At 42.0% G+C, this 23,544-nt stretch overlaps 1 protein-coding gene across 2 annotated transcripts in view; it reads left to right on the top strand.

The window, feature by feature from the left end:
• Positions 1-23,544, top strand: part of AFTPH (aftiphilin) — a 63,127-nt gene that overhangs the window by 12,460 nt on the left and 27,123 nt on the right. For both annotated transcript variants that reach the window (XM_045010045.1, XM_045010046.1), the window contains exons 2-5: positions 7,120-9,023; positions 22,282-22,433; positions 22,995-23,121; positions 23,486-23,542. In XM_045010045.1, the coding sequence (XP_044865980.1) occupies positions 7,152-9,023; positions 22,282-22,433; positions 22,995-23,121; positions 23,486-23,542 (2,208 nt within the window). In that variant the 5' untranslated portion in view covers positions 7,120-7,151. The remainder of the gene's footprint in view (positions 1-7,119; positions 9,024-22,281; positions 22,434-22,994; positions 23,122-23,485; positions 23,543-23,544) is intronic.

The following is a 23,544-nucleotide window of genomic DNA, read 5'->3' as shown; positions in this document are numbered from 1 at the left end:
TGCTACTTCAGATCCACAACCAGAGGTGAAAAACTGTTTGTTCTTATGGTATAAAAAGCTAGTGGCTGTTTGTTTAGTGGTAGATATTATCTAAATCAGTGTTTTTCAAACCATGGGTCACGACCCAGTACAGTACTGGGTCATGGCATGTAAGGCACTGGGTCGCCTTGCTCTGGTCAGCACTGCCGACCGGGAGGTTAAAAGTCCTGTCGGCAGTGCTAAGGTAGGCTAGAGCCTACCTTTTCTGACACCATACTCACCCCGGAAGCGGCCAGCAGTGGGTCCAGCTTCTAGGCGGGGGGAGGTGGGGGGTCACGGAGCTCCACACGCTGCCCAAGCACCGGCTCCACACTCCCATTGGCCAGTTACTGCCCAATGGGAGCTGGGGAGGGCAGTGCCTGCAGGTGAGAGTCACATGAAGCCATTTGCGCACCTCCTCCTAAGAGCCAGGCCTGTTGCTGGCCGTTTCTGGGGCGCAGTGCGATCTACGGTGTCAAGACAGGCAGGAAGCCTGCCTCTGCACCCCAGCTGCACTGCTGACCAGGAGCCGCTGGACGCAAGTCTGCACCCCAATCCCCTGCCCCAGCCCTGAACCCCCCAAACTTGGAACCCCTTCCTGCACCCCAAACCTCTCATCCCTGGCCCAAGCCCAGAGCCTGCACCCAGAGCCCTGACCCCCTCCTGCACCCCTGCCCCAGCTCTGAGCCCCCCAAACCCAGAGCCCCTCCTGCACCCCAAGCCCCTCATCCCTGGCCCCACCCCAGAGCTCTGACCCCCCCACACCCCAGCCCAGAGCCCCCTCCCACACCCTGAACCTCTCATTCCTGGCCCCACCCGCAGCCCTCCCCCCCCACACCCCAACCCTATGCCCCAGCCCCGAGCCCCTCCCATACCCCAAACCTTTCATCCCCAGCTCCGTTGGGTCATGGGCATCAACAATTCTTAGGGTGACCAGATGTCCCTATTTTATAGGGACAGTCCTGATATTTGGGGCTTTTTCTTATATAGGCTCCTATTATCCCCCACTTCCTGTCCCGATTTTTCACACTTGCTGTCTGTTCACCCTAACAATTCTCTTCAACTGGGTCCCCAGAAAAAAAACATTTGAAAACCACTGATCTAAATGACTGTAAGACTGTCTTCACTGTTTGCTTTCATAACCTTTTAAGTCTCCCTTGAGTTTGTAATCTTAAGGTAGAGCAAAATTCAGGTCTGAAATGACACTCAAGGCTTTAATTTATTGCGGAGAAGGGTTATGAAGCCAAATAGCTATTCTTAAAAACCGTGTGTAGAAAATGCCATATTTTAAAATACTCAGAATTGTATTTTTTACATTACATTGCCTTTAGAAGAGACAAGAACTAATGAATATCAGTTATTGTTCTGTTTTTAAAGAAAAGTGTGAAACATATGACGTTAAATGTTCTTATGTGGCTTTTTAGAAACTTGTCTTTACTAAAAACTGAATATTTAATTAAAATATTTTGTGCGCTTTTCCTTCCAGTTTGAGTCCAGTGGTTGGTTGGGCCAAGAGAGGGATGGCAGCCCTCGGATCACTCAGGCTTGGTCTACATTACAAAGTTAGGTCAATGTAAGGCAGCTTATGTCAACCTAATTATGTCAGTGTACACGCTACAGCCTTCCTCCCACCCATGTAAGTGCCTTACTACATCAGCATAAGTCGTCCACCTCCACAAGAGGCGTAGGCTTGTGTCGGTGTAGTTAGGTCAAAGCAGTATCTGTGTAGACACTGCAGGTTACTTACATGGTCTGTTGGCTATCATTCATCCATGCTGGAGCCCTGAAATTGAAAAGAAAGTGGTCTGGCACCCCAAGGTGGGTAGGGGGCTCCCCACTGTGAGCCAAGCTGTGCACAGTGGGCTCCCTGCTCTGAGCTGGGCTGCGCACACCGCGCTCCCCACTCCAAACTCCCAGTGCAGTGGGGAGCTGAGAATCCAGACAGCTGCCAGGCTCCCAGCGGGGAGCTGCGTGTGGAACTGACAGCCCTGGCTCTCAGGCTCCCACACTGCCCCTCTTAAGTCAGTGGAAGTGCTCCTGGTGAGCACGTGCACCACTGACAGAAAGAGGGCAGTGTGGACATGAACCAGTAATTGTTGCGGTGGCTGTAAGTTGACCTGTATAGGACTTAAGTTTGTAGTGTAGACTTGCCCTCAGCAGTTGTTCTCCTATGTATTTTAAACCTTACTTAAAACCAGGGGCTTGTCTACACTACAGAGTTAGGTTGACCTACAGCCACTGCAGTAATTCAATCAGCTGTTGGTGTCCACGCTACCCTCCTTCTGCCAGTGGTGCATGTCCTCACCAGAAGCACTTGCACAGACTGAAGTGGAACATTGTGGGATACTGACAGCTGGTTGTGGGACACTGACAGCTGTGTGGGGCCCACAGCTGGAGCCCTCCACCCCCCTGGTGTGACAGCCTGAGCTGTGAACCCCACCTGGGGTTGAGTTTTACATCAGGAAGCCTACCTGTCATGGAAGTTAACATTCTTGTCAGTTTCACGGCTCCAGCTGTAAGTGAGGGGCTGTGGAGGAGAGGCAGTGACAGCTGTGAAACTGATAAGAATGACAGCCAACAGCCAGTGTAAGTAACAGTGTCTACAAAGGCAATGCATCTATCCCTAACTCCACCGACATTAACTCCACCTCCGTGAGAGAGACAGCACTTATAGACTCATAGACTTTAAGGTCAGAAGGGACCATTATGATCATCTATTCTGACCTCCTGCACAATGCAGGCCACAGAATCTCACCCATCCACTCCTGTAACAAACCCCTAACCTATGTCTGAGTTATTGAAGTCCTCAAATTGTGGTTTGAAGACCTCAAGCTGCAGAGAATCCTCCAGCAAGTGATCCATGCCCCATGCTGCAGAGGGAGGCGAAAAACCTCCAGGGCCTCTGCCAATCTGCCCTGGAGGAAAATTCCTTCCTGACCCCGAATATGGCGATCAGTTAAACCCTGAGCATGTGGGCAAGATTCACCAGCCAGACACCCAGGAAAGAATTCCCTGTAGTAACTCAGATCCCATCCCATCTAACATCCCATCACAGACCACTGGGCATACTTACCTGCTGATAATCAAAGATCAATTGCCAAATTAATTGCCAAAATTAGGCTATCCCATCATACCATCCCCTCCATAAACTTATCAAGCTTAGTCTTAAAGCCAGATATGTCTTTTGCCCCCACTACTCCCCTTGGAAGGCTGTTCCAGAACTTCACTCCTCTAATGGTTAGAAACCTTCGTCTAATTTCAAGTCTAAACTTATGCAGTGTAGCAGGCCACTTACTTTGGCAGAAGCAGCACTCTAGTGTAGACACTGACATAATTAGGTCGGCGTAAGCTGCTTTAGGTCAACCTAACTGTAGTGCAGGCCAAACCTTTGTAAGTGGTTAAAGTAAGTGGCCTGCTACAGCCACATAACTACCGGCAGTGAAATTGTCAGTTTCACGCTCCAGCTGTGAGCGCCAGGTTGCTGGGAGCAGGGACAGCCGTGACATTGAGAAGCCTGCTGGTAGGCTCCATGCTGTGAAATTGAGCTGGTGCCGGGCTCACAGCTCAGGCTGTCGCCCTGGGGTGGGTGAGGGGCTCAAGCTGTGAGCCCCGTGGGACTGTCAGTGCCCCACAGTGCTACACTTCAGTCCATGCAAGTGCTCTTGGTGAGGAGAGTAGTGTAGACACCAACAGCTGATTGAATTATTGCGGTGGCTGTAGGTTGACCTAAATAGTGTAAACCTAATTTTGTAGTGTAGATAAGTCCTTTGTCTCTGAGGGTATTAGGGGACAGCATCCTATAGGTTTTCCTTCAGACAGTATGTTCAATGCTTCTTTAATCAGTGGAGGTTATATTTATGAGCGACTGTACCCCTCTCCCATCCATCCCCCATGCTGAGCATGCTTCTGCAGACTCTAACTTCCAGTTTCTACCTATTTAGAGAGGAAAGTTTGAAAAATCTAACAGAGTTTCCCACAGCATACTGACTTTCTTAAAAAACAAAAAAACCCACACCAATTTCTGTATAATAATGGCATTTTCCCCCGCCTGCATCAGAGGACTGAAATATGTCCTGCTGAGTGAGATGATGTGAGTTTCTTCCTTTTAAGAAAGAGCCACCCCATATTGGGGCCAGATAAATCAAATCCATACTGTGGATTTTCCTACAAAATATAAACTTCAGCACTTCAACTATCTTCCATGCTCTAGCAGTTTTATTCCTGTTTTGCTAGTTGGGATAAAAATGTATGAAAGGCACAGTGGTACGTACACATCTAACTCTTTCCGGTTACAGATGTTCTAACTTGATGGACTGACTTTGCTGTATTGTACTGTCAAGGGATTTAGCTGCTTACTGAAAATTCAGTGAGCAGAAAGCATGAAGTGATAAAACTGTGCCAGAATTGCCATTGGTCTGTTTCATAAAACTTGTTTCAATGACTTTAATAATACGCTTTCTTGACCTGATGATTATTCCTTTTTAGAAACAATTTTAGTACAATCTGATTATCCAGAATGGATTCAGAAAAGTGGAGAAATAGCTAGTAAACTAGCTTTTTAAAAACAGTTGTTTACTGAAAACCTAGGGATCTCCTAGGGCTAGGGCACTTCAGTTTCAAGATAACTGAAAGATAGAATGTCAGCATGGTGTATGCCAATCTACATTACAATATCTAATTTAAAAAAAATGTTTTGCAGAACTGTTTGGGTGGTATTTTTAAAGCTTAACATAAATATTTTAAGAGTATTTTTTACTTCAGTAAATCCTTGGATCCTTGAAACTGATGTTGTAAATGTTCTTTGTTGCAGTCATGCCATTTTGGTAGTCATTTTGGGTGTTGGTTTTTTTTTTTAAAGAAAGCGTGACATTACAGATCTGTCTCTGGATGACTTGGCGTGGAGGGGGAAGGAGAACATACAGTACACATGGGAAGCATTGGGTTTAGTTTGCTGCTGCTCCAATAACTTTTGTAACAAATATTAAACCCTGAAATAATGTGATGGAAAATTACTATTGAGGTTTGCAGTGTTGTGTCAAATTTTCAGGCTAATGGCACCTGTGTGTTCCCCTTGAGGGGACCCACTTAAAGATTTCTGACTCCCAGCCATCACCTCTACTGCATGGAGGCCTGCATCTCACTCCCTTTTAACTGAGGGTTTTAAGGCTGCACAGCTCCCCGACCTATACTCTGATATCTCCAGCAAACCAGTCTTCCTAAAAGGCCAATGCTTGTGCTTTGCTTTCTCTCCGAGGGCCATGGCCAGTGTATTGCTGGCAGTTACAAGTTGCCATGCACATTTATTCTTAAGGTAAAACATTACAGAGAAAGCATATAAAAAAATAAAATCTACACGCATGCTCAACAGCTCATGAGAGGTCACCCCCAGCTCCAACATAGGGTTCTAGTAGGCCTCAGTCCTTCAGACCCCACAACTGGGTTTTTCCTGTGGTTACCAAGTTCACATCAGTCTTAAGATCAGGAACCAGACCCAAGGCTGGGCAGGTCTACCATTTGATTATATAGTTTGGGCCTTTGGTCTCCAGTCTCCAGAAACGTGTAATCACCAGGTGATGGCCCTCTCCTCATGATGTAGCTTCAGAATGCTGTGTTTTGATTTCATAACCAAAGTCAGGGCATTACCCATTCCCCAGGAATTGGATTTAACACATATTGGCCCAAAAGTCCATTCTTGTCTGGCACATTTCAATATAGCCATTTTTGTACAGGAAATAAATATTACGGTGTATGTACAGCTCCAGTACCTACGTTGAACAATGGTCATGATTTGTGAATAGTAAATGTTGCACTTCATGAGTACTCCTATTTTGTAAAGTGTAAAGACTGCTTTGAAACTTGCATTCTAAAGGAAGAGCCCTGTCTCCCACCAAATTAAATGGCATATACAGCTAACCATGTGTAAATAGCAATAAACGCAGTGGGAACTTGCAGCTTATGCAATATTGAATTTTTTAAAAACCATTTAAAGGTAAAGATTGAGATTTTCTTTCAAAATAACTTACTGAAGTAGTTTACAGTTTAAGATTAAATGACAAATCTATTTTAAGGTATTTATAAAGCACCCAATCACCATAGTACCTAGGCACTGAAAACACTAAAATGTGGAGTACAAGACTTCTAAAAAAAAATTGGACCTTTCTGTGGTTTAGTGGCTTTCAGTTGAATATTTTAAAGATCATCCTAGCTTCTGCTTTTGTGGATAAACTTGAATGAAAAGATTACTTTTGCATTAGGCTTTAATGGTACCTATAGCAGCAGTTCTCAGCTGATGGATTGTGACCTGAAAATGAGTTGGAGCAGTTGCTTAGTAAGTGGTGCACGCTGGCTGAGAACTATAAAATCCTATGGGCTGTAGAATCCAACTGAAGCCTGGATTTGAGGAGAAGGAACTCTAGGTTCCCACTCATTATCCAGTCAGCTCCTCTCCCCCTTTCCCCTACCATTCCAAAGCTAGGAGCCTGTGGAGCTATCTTTGTGAGGCGAGTGCCATGCAAGAGGGGAGAATTCCCCATTTTTTTTGATGTACAACCCATAAAATGGCTTAATATTTTCCCATAATCCTCTACACACCCAAAAGATTGTGAGGTGTGATGAGTCAAGTGTATTTTTGGACATCTTGTGAGTCACAGGCCAAGTTAACAGGAATTCTTAACTGTGTGGTGACTTTTGTGACAATATATTTAAAAAAAAAAAGGGCACTAGAAAGTTTCACTCATGCTATTTTTACTCCCTTTATAAAGTCCTTCACAGCCATCAAAGGTCTACATTGTGGCCATTCCTCTCAATAATTGGTTTGTTAAAGCTACATTAGACACTTCCTGTCTAAAGCACTGAGATAAATGTGATGCAATCTGTAGCACATTTTGTGAATACGTTATCTGATGGCAGGATACAACTGTTTCCCTGTTCTAATGTTGCCCATGCCCTGCTCATATCATTTTTTCTTTACATGAAATGTGAAACAGAATAAAATATTACACACTAACAATCTCACGTTTTTACAGTATAACTATAAAACTGCATAATAAATTTCAGGGTTTTTATGTCAGAAAAGTAATAATGTCCTTTTTTCCTCTGTAGGTATAAATTAACCTTCTAAAAGGAATTAAACAATGGAACCAGACATAATTCGGATGTACTCTTCTTCCCCTCCTCCACTAGACAATGGTGCTGATGAGGATGACGATGATGAATTTGGGGAATTTGGTGGATTCTCTGGTGTTGGCACTTCTGGCGTAGGTTTTGCTGATTTTGATGCACCAGACTACAGTAATTCAAAGGAGGAATTTATACCCACAAACCATTTTATGCCAATTCATGATTACTCTGACAATGGAGATAGCCTTGCAACCTTTAACTCTGTTAAAAATGGTAAAGATAAAGACTGCATTGCAGAACATCCTAAACCCACTAAAGAACTCTCTGATATATCAACTAAAACCAGCAAAGAAAAATGTAAATCTAGAACTTCAGGTACGTCCTTTGATGTTAATCTGGAAGATGTAAAGAGAATAGGGGAACAAAAAGAGAACATGGGAAAAGCAGAGGGTTTCTCCTCTGAAGGCGTTAGAACTGATATGAAAGTTACAGGCCAGGACCAGCAAATAGACACTTGTAATGGTGAGAAACTCCCATGTCTAGAGATTCTAACAAATGGTTTTGCAGCATTGGATTCTGTAAATCCTCAGGGAATAGAAGATCTGGACAGCGTCAGTGACTCAAAGGGACTAAAAACTACTAGCACTCATAGCACTGAGTTAAGTTTAGACTCTGTGCCCAGCCCAGCTGAGGATTTTGCAGATTTTGCTGCATTCTCAGACAATGAAACAATCCATTTAGAAGAACCAGGACATAAAATATGCAAAGTTTTTAATGAAAGAGAAGCACTGAATGTACTGGAAAACCATATAATAAATAGAGTGGCTGAACAAAGTATTATGAAGGAAGAGTCTTCAGATAGAAGCTACGAATATGAAGGAGAGACTTGCACTGAAGATGAGCAGGCTTGCATTTCAGAAACCAATTTAGTAGATAATGAAGTCAGTAGTAATTGTGAGCAGGACTCTACAGCACTGGAACATAATGACTTCATCATTTGTAGCACACCTCAAACAACTGAGATTTCAATAGGCACTACTGAAAATGCAGAAAACACTGGAAGGCGAAAATATTGTGACAGTGGGAACAGCAAAGAACTTGATTTTTCTAGGGCTGATGATTCTTCAGAAACAGAAAGTATCAACTTTACTAAAATTCAAAACCCCACCAGTGATCCGGCAGAAGAAACTGATTTGGGTGATTTTGAAGATGTAAAGAATGGTGAAAGTAGCACTGAATTTCTGTCTTGTAGTGATACAAATGAAGATGATTTTGGTGATTTTGGCACAGTCAGTGGTGCATCTCCTGCTTTTATTAGTGATACTCAAGAGTCAGTGAATGATTTAAGTTTAGAAGACTCTTCTGAACAATCTGCACACTTCAGTGAGCCAAGTGGTAAATTTGGTGAGTTTAGGGATATAAATATTGTGTTAACTGTTGACAAACAAAAATTAGATCAGTCTGAACTAAATCAGACATTAGAATATAGAGCTACCAATACGCTTTCTGACTTGGAAGTCCCACCTCTTGCTGAGTTGGAAAATGGAAAGAATAGTGAATTTGGAGAGTTTGATTCAGTGCCAACACCTCAAGATGAGTGCAGTGCTTTTCAGGACTCTGACGATTTTGCAGACTTTAGTTCAGCTGGTTGTAACCAAGCTGCAGAGTGGAATGCTTTTGAAGATGAACAGAAAGAAAGCTGTTGTTGGGCTGCTTTTGGAGATGAACAAGCTGCTGAATCTCATTATAGAAAAGAGACATGGCAGTCACATAGGACAGATCCATCTCTTAGTATTGACAGCCCGGTGACCCGTCAGACTGATGATGTTGCTTTGGCATCTTTCCAGGAAGCTGCTAGTAGGCGAGAATCAGCACCTTCAATTCAGGTAACTTTCTATATTTTGTCCCTTTAGGAGATTTTTTAAAATTGCTTTATAAGGCTTACATCACTCAAAAGTGTACTTTTTATCTTAGAATCCATTGTGCATGCAATTCTTTCCCAGTGCACATTTTTGAATGTGTAAAGCAGTAGCTTTTGTGTATTTCACAAAGAATACTTGTTACGAGAATTTGTATTTGGTTCTTGGAAAATGTATTCCTTCCACAGATGTATTCCTCTGACAGATGTAGAACTCCTTTGAAGTTTCCATTATGAGATGCCCTTACAGACTTGCCAACATGTCATCTTTCAGCTGTTTCATAGATTTACTTACTATTTTGGGGTATAGAAACAGCTTCAGTGGTTTTCATTATCATTTGATGCCCAGATGCAAAATAATACAATGGTGTTCTTTTTAAATCAATACTTTTTAAAAAAAATTGTTTTAAAGAGAGTAATTGAAAGCGGATAGGTCTCCTACTCCTTGAAATGTAGTCTAAGATAAGTGACCGATAAACTGATCACCAATCTTAATCTTTTTTTAAAAATCTGATAAAAATGTAAAATGTTTTCCTAAGACTTTTACTTGTCACTTAGTTCCTGTTCATGCTGTCCACTCTGACTTCCTTCTCATGCACAGTCAGTCTGTTACAAAATTGTTCCTGATCTAGTAGTAAAATATGAAATTCTTTCCCTAATGCTTCAAATCTTAAGGTCACACTAATTAGAAAATTAAAGAGTCAATTGTTACGAAAACTCCTATGTAAGACGCTAATTTTGGGGGGAGGCTAAACATATTAATATTCAAGGTATTAATATTCAAGAGTGATTTCTTTTGATCACTGCTATACCTGAGCAAGAATATGGGGATAGATGACTGTTCAAAAGATGCTGGTTATTGAATAACTAAATACTAATTTCTAACTTACTAGCTGGGCTTTTTCTTCAGTCATCTGATTCTCTTGCACCAGGGTAGATGTTTGACTGTAGTTGTACATTCTTGACTTCAAAACAACTGAATCTCCATTAGCTGAGCATGTGCAGTGTAGTTGTAGCTGTGTTGGTCCCAGGATATTAGAAAGACAAGGTGGGCGAGGTAATTTTTTTAATCAGACCAACTTCTATTGGTGAGAGAGACAAGCTTTTGAGACACACAGTTCTTCTTCAGGTCTGGGGAAGGTACTCCGAGCATCACAGTTAATTGCAAGGTGGAGCAGACTGCTTATGCTAAAGAATTTGTTCCATCTTGCATTTAGCTGTGCTGCTAAGTATTTCCTTATCTAATTGATAGCATTCTGTATTTGTGTGTTCATTCAACGTGATTACTGTTTAAATGCAGAAACTATGCCAGTACTGTGTAGTGGCATGGTGGAGATCCTTTCATGAAGGGGAAAACTAGTTATTTACCAGTAGCTGGAGTTTTCCAAATGTTGATTTCACCAATCGTCCTTCACTCCTTTTTCTCTCTGAGGTCCATGTATTCTGGACAGGGAACAGGCAGCAAGGTTGCTGTGTCTTCTGAATGTAGTCTTAGAGCCATAAGGTGCATGAATCAAGGGATGTAGCACTGATCTCTGCTAACTGCTTTAATGATTCTGGGGTCAGTTTTGTTGTTGGCTTAACTAGGGAAGCTGGCTTGAGTGAGCATTGTGTATGTAGAGGAATGATAAGTAACCCAGTTTTGCCAGTAAAATATAGATTATAAATTGGAGTGTGTGGGGGGGGTTGTTGTTAGTGGTAACCTAGTGCAATGCTTTTGTAAACATAACAAGATCACAAAGGCACAACCAGGGTGTTTGAGGACAAAATGAAAATCTCCGCTGTGAACATGTTTGTTTCTGTCAGAAATTTAATGTTTGTAGTATTAAACAGATCAACAATGTCAAGTACTTGAACATTATTTAATTGTTGCTGGAATCAGGGCAGCCTCCCTTTAAAATAAATTGTCTAAGGTTGCAGTTTCTGAAGGGGATTTTCCACGCTTGTTGCAAGTAGACTATGAAGTTGCACAACGTCATCGGTGCATTGCTGAAAACAAATATTTTGACAAATCCTTTTCAATGGGACATAAAAATATTTTCTTCCCCCCCAGACCAAAGGCTGATGGACAAACATTACATAAGCTGTTTAATATTAAAAACTTCAAAGCATCCAGTAACGTCTCATTTCAACTGTGAAGATCCAATAACAGTTGTTGCAGTATAGTGTAGGCCTGCTTTTTTAAGTATAAGGTCCTATTGTGATTAATATATAGGGTTAGACGTGATACTGCCATAGGCTTCTTGGGGCAGAGACTGCCATCTTCCATGTCATGTACGCACTGAGCACGTGGACAGTGCTTCACAGTTAATCTGATTCACTGATTGCTATGCAACAAAACCAATAAATCATTTGTTCCCTGAGTGTTGAGATGTGTGGTGCAGGATATGTCCTATTTCTTTTTAAATTATACAGAAAAATCCGTTACCACGAACATTTAAGATATTTAAGAACAATCCTCCCACTTCCCAGCACCGGTGAAAAATAATGCTAAGAGTTTGGTAGGTGTCTATAGACACCTCCAAAGACAAGCACCCTATCCTGAAAATGCCCTCAGTCTAGGGGCCAGGTCTTGCAAGCCTGTACACAGATAATTCCACTGACTTCAGTGAAGTTATTCAGATGAGTAATGGCTCACAGAATCTGGCACTATATAGAAAGCAGAAAAACAAAGGATGAGGGATGGAATGCAATTTATTATAGGAAGAGCTGGCAGCAACACCTATAATTAAAGTTGGCTAACACTTTGTTACGAGGCCACATAGTCAGTTGCTTGTAATTTGCCAAACTTGAAACATTTGGGGGAGTGGATAAGTGGAGATGGAAGAGGCATAAAAAGGGACAAAGCTGGGTGTTGTGTGTGTTGTTGGGGAGGGACAGAAGGATCTGTATCCACTAGAGTACACTTCTCTCCAGAAACTTCAGTAGAATCCAGAATTCCAAAGTCAGCACCTTCCTTCTGTCTAACAATTATCTGTGAAACCCACTCGCAAAATGTTTTATTTCCTGCCAATGACTGGTCTACATAGAGAATAACAGCTTACTACTGCCACTTGTTCTTCCACTAGCTCAAGTAGGAGAGGTCTGTGCTGTGGATCTAAAGGTGACAACCCCACTGATATCCCGTGGGAGGGTCACTATGGTTTCACAGGATGGAAACCAACACACACAGACCTCCCCCACCACCCAGTGCTCACCAACATACTCCTGCTACCTAGCACCCCAAAACAGACCTTGCCCACTGCTCAGCACTCTCCCACATACCCCTCACAGCCCAACACCCCAAAACACAGACTTCCCAGAGACCCACTCTCCAAGCCCTGCCCTCTGGCTGCACTCACTGGCCCTGCTGAGCCAGCACAGAGCAGGGATCCCCTCTTCCAGTACAATGCTACAGGGCAAGACAGCTGAAGCTCGGGAGCACAGAGCATCCTGGGGGCCCCACCCAGCCCTGCCTACCTGGTGCTGTTGCCTGTGGCGGAGGAGGCATTTCCTTCCAGGGATGGTGCGGGGGGCAGCCACCAACTTCCCCAGCCTGCCACTTCTCCAGAGCGCCAGGGAGAGGTGGGCTCCACCCGCAGGAAACTGGAAGCAGACAGTAGGTCACTGGCCCAGAGCAGTAGCAGCTGAGGGCTCCTCTCTGCTACCGGCGATGGGGGCAGAGAGGAGCCCTTGGCTGGCTGTCCACCAGCTGAGAAGAGCAAGTAGTGGACGGGGGGAGTGGCCAGGGATTGCATGGAGTTGGTGGGCAGGGCCAAGGGGCGGAGAAAAGCCCTGGGCCTGCGGGCCAAGAGGAGCGAGTGATTGGAGAAGGAGACAGGGTGGAGAAGAGCCAGTGGCTCGGGATGCAGTGTGAGTGGAGCAGGCCAGGCTGGGGCCCCTTTTGAGTGTAGGCCTGGCGCCATTGGCACCATTTTAAACCCAGTACTGCATGTTACCGCTTGCTTGCTGCAGACTCTGGCTCTCCTGTCTCAGCCCTGCTGCATGCTGACTCTGGCTCTCTCTCTGTCAGCTTCCCACCAAGCTGACTACTTTGTTTCTCCCTCTCAACCGGGGCACTTCTTTTAACCCTTGAGAGTCTTTTGATATCAGCTCTAGCTTTGGGAAGAGAAAAATATATTTATCTGGATGGTTCCAGCAAGGTAGCTGCTTCCACCCAACTGAGGCCCAGCCATTGTTTGTTTTCTTAAGGCAGGTACCTGAGAGACTGCCTTAATCTGTCATTGTTTTGCCCTTCATGGGTTCCTTAACAACCCCCCTTTACAGCCTTCTTTGGTTTAACTCTCTGCATTCAGTCAGGATACAATATAAAACTGAACAGGGAAACCATGTGGTACAAAATATTCCTAAGAAATGACTCTGATATTGTCCCAGTTTGGGTCACTGAGCACTCATAATTGCAACTAAAGTTGATTCGAGTGGTGCTGTGTAACATAAAGTGCTATAAAATTTCCTAAGTACTCAGGCTTTGGTTACACTTACACTTGCAGCGCTTTGAAGCGCTAAGTGTAGTCAAAGCACCAGCGCTGGGAGAAAGCTCTCCCAGCGCTGTCCGTACTCCACCTCCCTGTGGGGAATAACGGACAGCGCTGGGAGCGCGGCTCCCAGCGCTGGGGCTTTGACTACACTGGCGCTTTGTAGCGCCGCAATTTGCAGCGCTGCAGAGGGTGTGTTTTCACACCCTGCTGCAGCGCTGCAAATTTGTAAGTGTAGCCAAGCTATCAGTAAAAATCAGGCCATAGGCATATTAAGTTGGGCACCCAAAATTAGTGGACACTTGTAACAGTTTTGGATATGACATTGTGGTTCAGTTCTCCATCTGTAAAATGAGGATAATACCACCTAATTTCACAGGAGGTTTATAAAGATAAATTCATTAATATTTGAAACTCTCAGGTGCTTTGTTTCCTAAAAATAGTCCGGGGATAATGAGTAAATCTGAACTGAGTGCTGAATTTGAATGGTGTGCAGTAAATAAAACACGGGGATACAATGAAAGAAAAGGGACTGGAAAGGTGGTGTACATTTTTAACAGTGAGGTGGATTCTCCATCACTGGCCATTTTTAAATCAAATTGATGTTTTTTCTAAGATATGCTGTATATCAAACAAATTATTTTGGAGGCATTCTATGGCCTGTGTTACACAGGCGGTCAGACTAGATGATTACAGTTGTCCTTTCTGGCCTTTAGAATCAATGAATCTCTGAGGATAAAAAGAAATATTGACTAGCTGTCCATTCAGTGAGCACCATCAGTTCTCTGCACTGAATGAAGTGGGGGTTCTATGGAAAAATAGCATGTAATCTTGTCATTGAAGGCTGTATCACAACATACACGGGGATGAATTAAGGTTGCATTGGCACAGTTTTAAGTTCAGATAACTTGTGAAATTTACAATTAGGATGACCAGACAGCAAGGGGCCCATATTTAAAAAAAAGAAAAAGCCCCAAATACTTACAATGTAAGTTGTAACCATACATAACAAGTTGTGCATGTTACTACTGCTTATTGCTTCAGTGAGAAACCTCTGCTGACAGACAACAAAGTTCTAAAGGCTGCTAGTAGTATATCAGCAAATGAGCTGTTAAAGGGCTTCTCTGAATGAAGGAAACTATACTTTAAAAATGAAAGTCAAGTAGGTAATTAAAAATGTTTTACTTTATAACACACACTAGGAGGGACCTGAAAAGGAAGACAAAGTAGGGTTTGTGACCTTTATGGTATCTTGTATAGAAGAGGACCTGGAAAAGAGTATTCAAAAAGTTGGTAAACCTTACAACTAAGTAACAATATCTAAGTCTTATTTATCTGATAGTTGAAATGGTAACATAACTTATTGGGAGGGAAAGTAAATTTTACTCAATGTATTTTTTTAAAAAATTTTGTTTAAATTTTTTTGTTTTTTGTTCAAATAAGTTAAAACTTATGTAACTTAAACAGATGGAAGAGAAGTTTTTTTTGTTAAAGATTCAGTACCCTCTTCTATTAAGGAATAAGAGCTTACAACAAACATGCAAACCAGGAAGACAAGGCTTGACATTCCTGATATTTGGGTTTGTTTTTTTGTTTTGTTTTTTAAAAAGCAGAGAAAAAAGGTTATCCATCCATCCTGTTCCCATTTGTGGGTAACTTTTTACTTAATTTTCAGTTTGCTCAGCAGTTCATTGTAAAAACTTTTTAGTGTCACTTTAAAAATTCCACTTTTTAGAAAAAATATTCCATGCCTCTTTCTAGTAACACCTTATATAATTGAAAAAATTGTATAACTTATATTTGTTGTGATTTATACTAGCCGTTTACTCTTTCAACCTTTGTGCTTTCACAGTGAAAACAGACTAATGTTTTCACTTTCTGATTTGCATGTACCAACGTAGTGTTGCAGTGTTTTGAACAGCAAATGCTCTCTTGGACTGTTTAAAACCAAATAACTGTCTTTGCTGAATCTTTTAAAGAATTCACAAAGACATCTTACGTTTAGGTTTTTCCTTTTAAAATGTTTAAATATGGGACCAGAAAGGGAAAACTAGTTTTCTTGCCTGTAAGTTTGGCTTCTCCTGGTAAGGATATGTTGCTCTGCCATAACCAATGGAAATTTTTGTCTCCGAAGTGCTTCTGTGAAGACTCCCTTCCTTCCAGATGGATTCCACACTGAAGAGAAAGGGGTATATTGTTAGAAGGTGTTTAAAGGGAAGTTTGTTTCTTGGGGTAAAGAATCCTTTGAGCATCTTTTAAATAACAAGTTGCACCGGCTTAACTAAGGTGGTGTTTTAAAAAAATAAATTAGTTAAACGTGTGTAGCTCTGTTTAAACAATTGCATTAAACTGACTTTATGACCTTGTTAAACTGATGCAAGAGTGTGCACATTAGGAGAGCTGCGACAATTTTAAAATCCATTTCTAAACCTATTTAGTTAAGCCAGTGCAAAAACTGTATAGGCCAGTCCTTGCAAAAGGCTGTCTCAGAAAGCTACTCATCTCTTTGGAGGCAAATATATAGGTAACAGTATGGTCAGTTTAGCATAAATCCCAGCACCAGGAGCTTCCAATTTTATTTAACAAAACAACTTCTGCCTTTTGGACAGAAATATTTGTGAATTAGGTCCACTGCACTGGAGAGATGTCTATCATCAGACATATACTTTAACATTCTTTACTTTAATCCAAATTTTCTCTTTCTTGCCTTCAGACCAGGGCCAGCTCCAGGCACCAGTTCAGCAAGCAGGTGCTTGGGGCAGCCAAGGGGAAGGGGCGGCACGTCGGGCTCTTCAGCGGCAATTCGGCAGCGGGTCCCTCTCAGAGGGAAGGACCTGCCGCCGAAGAAGAAAGCAGCGTGGTGGAGTTGCCGCCAACTGCGATCACGTCTTTTTTTTTTTTTTTTTTTTTTTTCCACCCTGCTGCTTGAGGCGGCAAAAACTCTGGAGCCAGCCCTACTTCGGACCATTGCTCCTTGGTCTTCCATCTTCTGAGACCAAATAATTCTCTTCCTTCATTTAACTTGTGAACTTGAAGTTATTATCAGATCATGTCCCCACAAACTTTTCTCTTCTAGACTATAAATGTAGCTGCTTTATTCTCTACATATGCCTTTGCTGTTTTAATCTCTGTAGTCAGCCCTGAATGTGTACCGTATATACTCGTTCATAAGCCAGATTTTTTAGTAAAAAAAAAAAAAGGAAGCACCAGAGATGGGGGTTGATTTTATGAATGGGTATAGAGAGAGAGAGAGGTGGGACACAGCCCCTCCCCCCAGCAGAGGGAGCAAGGAGAGGCAGCAGAGCCAGGTGGGAAGAGGCAGGGCCAGAGGCTCTCCACTTCTGACCACGCTGCTCTCCCCCAGCCTCCAAAGCAGCTGCAGCCCCTGGCTGACAGGCTGCAGCCATGCCGCTCGGCCCCGCCCCACAGAGCAGGCTGTGGCCACGCCGCCCGGGCGCCAGAGCACACTGCGGCCACGCCGCCCGGCCCGCTGGAACATGCTGCGGCCACGCCGCCCAATCTGGCCCACTGGAGCAGGCTGCGGCCGCGCTGCCCAGCCTGACGGAGCAGCTCCAGCCAGGTCAGAGACATCCTCCCCTGGCCCTTATCTGGGGAGGTGGGAAGGGATGGGATGGGGAGAGTTGGGGGGGGGGGGTCCCGGGCTAGGGGTGGGGTCATGTGGGAGGTGGTCACAGGGATTACTCCCCTGACTCCCAGCTTCTCCCCCCAAAAAACTTTCCCCACCAGTTGCTGTCCCGGCCCGTCAGGGTAAGCAGCTGGCGCGCTGGGACACTTTGTTTACTTAGGTTTACCTCCATGCCTGCGACGCTCGAGGTAAACAAACCATCTCGGACCACCAGCGGCTTATCCTGATGGCCTGGGAGCCAAAGGTTTGCTGACCCCTGAATTATAGGGTGGGCTTATGAACAGGTTATAACATTTTTCCATTTTTACTTATCCATGTTGGGGCGGGGGGGTTTGGGTTATAAACAAACCAGTTTATGATCGAGTATATGCGGTAAGTCTTTCAAAAGATTTTTGTGCAGTTAAAGCTAAAACCTTGAATTGCAGTTATTTATCTTAAAAATCCCTCTATTGTTTGGATCTTTTACGTAGGCGGGACTCTCTCTTCCCCGCCTCTCCTTCTGTTATAACATGGCAACTGGGAGGCAGTCTTACACTTTCTATATTTGTACGTCACTGACCTTGTGGCAAGGTGCCCAGTGGAGCGCCCCTCCCCCCACGCCCCCACTCTTTACTTTCAAAGTAACATCTGCCAATGGAGACCAAATTTGTTGCCCTTCAGGGCAAGTTGTAAGGTCTGTTCATTACCCAAGCTTCAAAGGGAAATGGAGGTGTTGAGTGGGAAGATTTTTAATTTATTATCACTGAAACTCCAAGACTGTGGTTTTTGGATTAATTAGTATTGTGTTTTCATTGGGCCAGTGTAGATTTATTATATAAAATGTTTTATTGATAGCCCATGGATAAGGTGCATTGTAAAAAGAGAGAAATTGAAGGGTATACCAGGCCCTTAATTTTTTTAAGAAGTTATGGTCAAGGGCCTAATCCTGTGCTCCTTGCTCATTTCTCATTTGAATAAGGGTATACAATTGAGTCCCGTGTTTGGAATTTGGCTACTATCAGTTGTCTCACCTTCTAATTTTAAAATAAACTGTAATGAGTGGCCACCTTCAGAAGCACTTACACAATATGAACCAAAATCCCTCTCAAGAAACATTGATACTAATGCTAATCAAATAGTAGGTAGCACTTTAATAGACTTTCCAAATAAGAGATGTTATAGAAGTATATTAAACTAATATATAAATACTTTAATAGAATAAAAAATCTTCTACCTTGTAGTGCCTGCATTATTGCAGCAAAATAGCCTTCAATAAGAGGACCTTGAAACAATTAGCCAGCATATATCCCATATGCAGTTAATAGGTACAAAAGGCCTAAGTTATAATGCCCATGACCTTAGAATATATATATAACTGTTTTGACCCTTTTGAAGAGGCACTTATTAACATAATCTTTCACTCTCTTTGATTGCCTGGAATATCATAAAAAGCAACAGAGAGTCCTGTGGCACCTTATAGACTAACATGTATTGCAGCATAAGCTTTTGTGGGTAAATACCCACTTTGTCAGACACATATGGAATATCCTAGTTAACTTTCAGGATGACAAGTTATGGTCTAACTCTTAATACTACTTATTGATTTAAGAACTCCTCTTTTCTCCTCAAATTGTAATGGTGCATGTGTGCAGAACTTTCAGGAGCCATAAATACATCTAGTGCCACAAAAAGTGCAAACAATTTGTTCTATTCAACAAATGTCACATTAAATTTTAGAGAGACAAGGTGGGTGAAGTAATATCTTTTATTATTGCTTCTGTGGGTGAGAGAGTCAAGCTTTTAAGCTACACAGAGCTCGTGAGGACGAGCTTGTCTCTCACCAACAGAATTTGGTCCAATACAAGAGATTACCTCATCCACCTTGTCTCTAATATCCTGGGACCAACACGATTACAACAACAATGCATATTAAATTTTAAGAAGCATACTTGCTGCCCTGTCAAAGCATTATAGGTAATGTTTCATATTGAATAATTAGATTGTGATTTTTTTTTCATCTTTACAGTAAGTTATTGTATAACTAGATCATCCAGGAAGACCTGGTAGTTGGACACAATGTGTATATAAATACTTTCCACTATTTTTTCTCCAGTAAAGCAGTTGGATGGGATTTATGAAACAAAATGGATGTAGTTCTAAAATTAGCAGCAGAATTTTGTAGTGTTTATTTTTTGGTAACTCCCTTTCCACCCAGGAGATGCCAACACAGTGTCATATTTCCAATTAAATGAACAAGTGTAGTTGTTCCCTTTAGAGCTATTGCCATTGTTCCCTTGATATGCTTGGGTTGCATGAGTCCAGGGAGCTGGAATTCTCCCCAGTTCAGATCTCCTGATTTTCGATAGAAACCTGCCTACTTTCCACAGTACATCACCTATAAATAATTGGAGATCCTTCTCAATGTTTCTGTAAGACTTGAATAGATAAAAGCATGTGCCAAGGATGTTTTGATGAAATAATATTGTGCCAAGGCTGCAGTAACTGTCTTCCTCTCTCAAACTTGTATCTGAATTTTTATGTGGGTGCTAGCAATAGCCTGAGATGAGGTTCTGCTATTAAGGGCTCTCTCTATTGTATTCCTTCTCTTGCTGTCATTTGCACTTCCCTAAAATCAAGCCACCAACTTAGACATTGACCTGGTTTTCTGAGTGGCGGCAGGTATTCACAGTGGCAGGCACTTTCCTCTTGTAGATGGCTTGTTACTTAAGCAAACCTATTCTTAGCCATTACACCATGGGATTGAGTATATTCCCAAATCTTGACTCTTTCCAGGGAAACTTGATGGTGTGCTACTTTACCAATACGGCTGGGCACCTCTGCTGCCTTCATAGTGACTATTGCTGTGCATTTCTGATGGACTGTAGCATATATCTTAGGAATGTTAAGTAAACGTCAGTAGTTTGTAAAAGATCATAGGAACGGATGTAGTTTCACACAGAGTATAATACTTAATTTTGAAATAGATTGTTTCTTGTAAAAGCACTAACAGAAAAATTCTAAAAGGAAATAATTAGTTTTACATTATTTTTAAGCCTGTCCATCCTGACTCCCAGACGTATATCAAAAAAGGTTAAGGGTAAAAAATATATGTACGGACACATTGTCTGCCTTGTTCAAATCTTTGTGCCACTGAGGTGCTTCAAAAGGAGTGGAAGTCACTTGCAAGTCCCCTGCTGGGGATTCACTCAATATGGGAGAATCCCCAGTTTGAAGAAAACCCAGCTTTTGCACCTCCCTGCCTCAGCCCTTGGTGCAGAGGAGTGTGTCAGAATCAGGAGAGTGGCTGGAGCATGTTGTGCTCTGGCTATCCTCAGTTGGCATATAGTCCCTTGTGGACTTTAGCCTGATGGTGCAAATTAGAGCTACCTCCAAGCTGCTCTAACCTGGCCTGTGGGAGAGTATCAGGGAGTAATAATTGGTTCTCATCTTCCACTGCCCTGGGTAACTATGTGGTGGAGGGGAGCCATCCTTACTAGGCCCTCCATGAAGCTTGGCCCGTGACTCAAGCGCCTCTTCTGCCCTGCCATGCGGCTCCCACAGCCAAATAGACCATCAGAAATGGAACAGCCAAATGCTAGTCTCTTCCCTGCTGTGCAACGCAGCGGTTGGACGGACAGGGAACGGCAGAGCAGCTGCAACATGGCAAGGGCCGTGTTGGAACTGTAAATGAAATGGTAGTAAGGATTACAAAACCTGAAGGGATAGTTTTTTGTTTTGTTTTTTTAAAAAAGCCCCAAACCTGTCCTTTAAAAATACAAAAATTTGTCATGGTTTAACAATTTTTTCTACATGAAAAAGAGACACTGAAAGTGACTATATAAATGCATAGAGTAAACTGGGAAGTGTATTCTCTGATTTTTCAGTTGCCATAATCTTAGGTGTTCCTTATAATGGTGGCAGATCAGTATACAGAGAAATGTGGGGTTTTGTTGTGTTCTGCCCCTAAATAGGCGTTTCATTGAAGGTAAAACTGTCAGGCTCACTCACTCCAGCACCTTTTAAAGGATGGCCTAAAAATGCCCCCGCTTCTGTAGGAAGGCAAAAGGTATTGTAGAGGAAGCACTCCACTGCCTCACGAGCCAACAGAAATCACCAGATAACCTTTTGGTCAGCTGTTAATGGGAAGAGAAGGGAGTTACCGGGAGGAAGGCCAAGATATAGAGCAGTGATATGGGTTAACTTTTTATAGAAGAGCTAAAAATAGAAAATTGGGCTAACAATTATACAAAAATACACTAATGGGGGGGATAATATAGGCAAAGTTCTTATTTTGAAATTATTATATGTGTAAAAACTCATGTTGCATCCCCCTCTCCCCTCCTTATTTATCTATTTAGATTGAAGCTCTTCAGCTAAATAGGGATTTGTCTCATTTGTAACAAGCCTAGTGCACATTTGGATGCTACTTAAATCTCTAATAATGAATACTCTTTACAAAGCGCACAGTATTTGGGAATATTATGGAAAGAATAAGTGTTGCATAGCAGGTGCCCATATTTATACTATTAGCCTGTTAGATTATAAACTAAACATGGTTGGACCAGGACAGTACTTTGATGGAGACCTGATAAATACCTAGATGATGCAGGAAATAGATCTATTCCCTGTGAATTGATATTGAACCAGTCCCCTGTCATCAGGGTGAACTTTGCTGTTGCCAGTTCTGTATTTCAGAGGACATTCAAAACCAAGGTCTTGACCACTTGTGTTGAGTAAAGATCTTACTGTACCTACCATAAGAATGAGGGACATTAACGCACACCCTAACTAAATATCACTTTGAATACTTGCTGCACGTTTTTCCTACCAACATTCACCTTGCAGTTTCATCTAGACATTGTAATAACTTCTTGTGTCAAACTTGTATAGCAGTACTGTCAGTGGTGGATACATCACTTACCTACCCCTCAGTTGTGATTCTTAGAGTTGCAAAGAGCTTTGTGATCCCCTGACAAAAGTTATTATGTAGAAGTGTATTATAATTTTCTTTGAATGTGAACTGTGTATAATTTCTCATTTGTCACACTCATCAGATTTTTTCTTTATTTTTGGAACAAGCAGTTAAAGAAAACTTGAAATACATTTCTTTGGTGTTTGTTTGTTAGACAACATTGCTAAGCCGTCTGGAGCGAATATTTGAAGTTTGCTTTCCTTCCATACCTGTTCTTGAAATAGAAGAAGAGATAATTTCCTTGAACCTTTTTCTGGAAGCAAGCAACAAACAGATGAGAACAGGGGAGACTTTGGCTAACAGTGGGTAAGAAACATTAATATGGCAAACTTAAAGAAAATCAAGTGAATAAAGCTGCTTTTAGCAAACCTAGGTCTTTACACAGACTATAACTTTAAAAACCATGTAGTGATGTATGTCAAATTCTAATGTTTCTGTAAGTGTTTTTAGAAATTATAGGGTAAAAGTTAATCGTAGTTCAGTAGTCTGTTTCAGTGACCACATGTACTGATAGTATTTCATCTAATTGGTGGTTTTTCCTCTATTTTTAAGTGATGTCTAAATGAGATAGTTAATTAAGATGTAGCTTATTACTTACACTTGCTACAAATTGCTGTATTAATTCATGCATTGAAGTCTAAGTAGGCCCTGTTCTGTCTGCTGTGGGCATAATTTTCCAATTATAAGTCTGAATAATAATTGTTCTGAGAACACTATAGCAATTTTAGCTCCCTTGAGTACTAGTGTTTGGGCACAAGTTTAATTGGAATTTATAACATCAGTCACATTAATAATTAGAATGTGTCTAAAGCTGTTGAGTCATATGATTCTTCCTGTTGATGATTTGATTTTTCATGGGTTGTGTAGGGAACTTATGGAAGTGTGGACAGAGCTGCAGGATATCCATGATTCGTATGGATTGAGATATCAGTGGGGTGGCTCCCACAGCAACAAAAAGCTTTTATGCTCCTTGGGAATTGACACAAGAAATATTGTGAGTTTATCTATAAAACTTTTAACTGTTTCTTTAGGTGAGCTGTAGTAAATTTACTTGTGCATGCCTATGTTTCTTTCTGAATGATCACACTTCTTCATAGAAGACATACATTAAAATGAGTTTTCGTGTCAGTATACTTTAGTACTACAGCTTCACAATTCAGGAGAATTTATATTTCCAGTATAAAGTTGTTTAAAAGAAAATGAAAACCTTGTTTAGTTATAAATTCATATAGTCTTTGCTCTGATATGAATCTCATAAATATAACCCTAATCCATTGACCCATATTTTAAGATACTAATTTTATTTATAATTAAGACAGAATGGGAAAACTTCTTAAGTCATCCATCTTTTTTATTAGCTCTTTACAGGCAACAAGAAGCAGCCTGTTATTGTACCCATGTATGCAGCAGGACTGGT

This window comes from Mauremys mutica, chromosome 3, assembly GCF_020497125.1.
Source record: "Mauremys mutica isolate MM-2020 ecotype Southern chromosome 3, ASM2049712v1, whole genome shotgun sequence".
NCBI lineage: Eukaryota > Metazoa > Chordata > Testudines > Geoemydidae > Mauremys > Mauremys mutica.
This window is presented reverse-complemented; position numbering and strand designations above follow the sequence as displayed.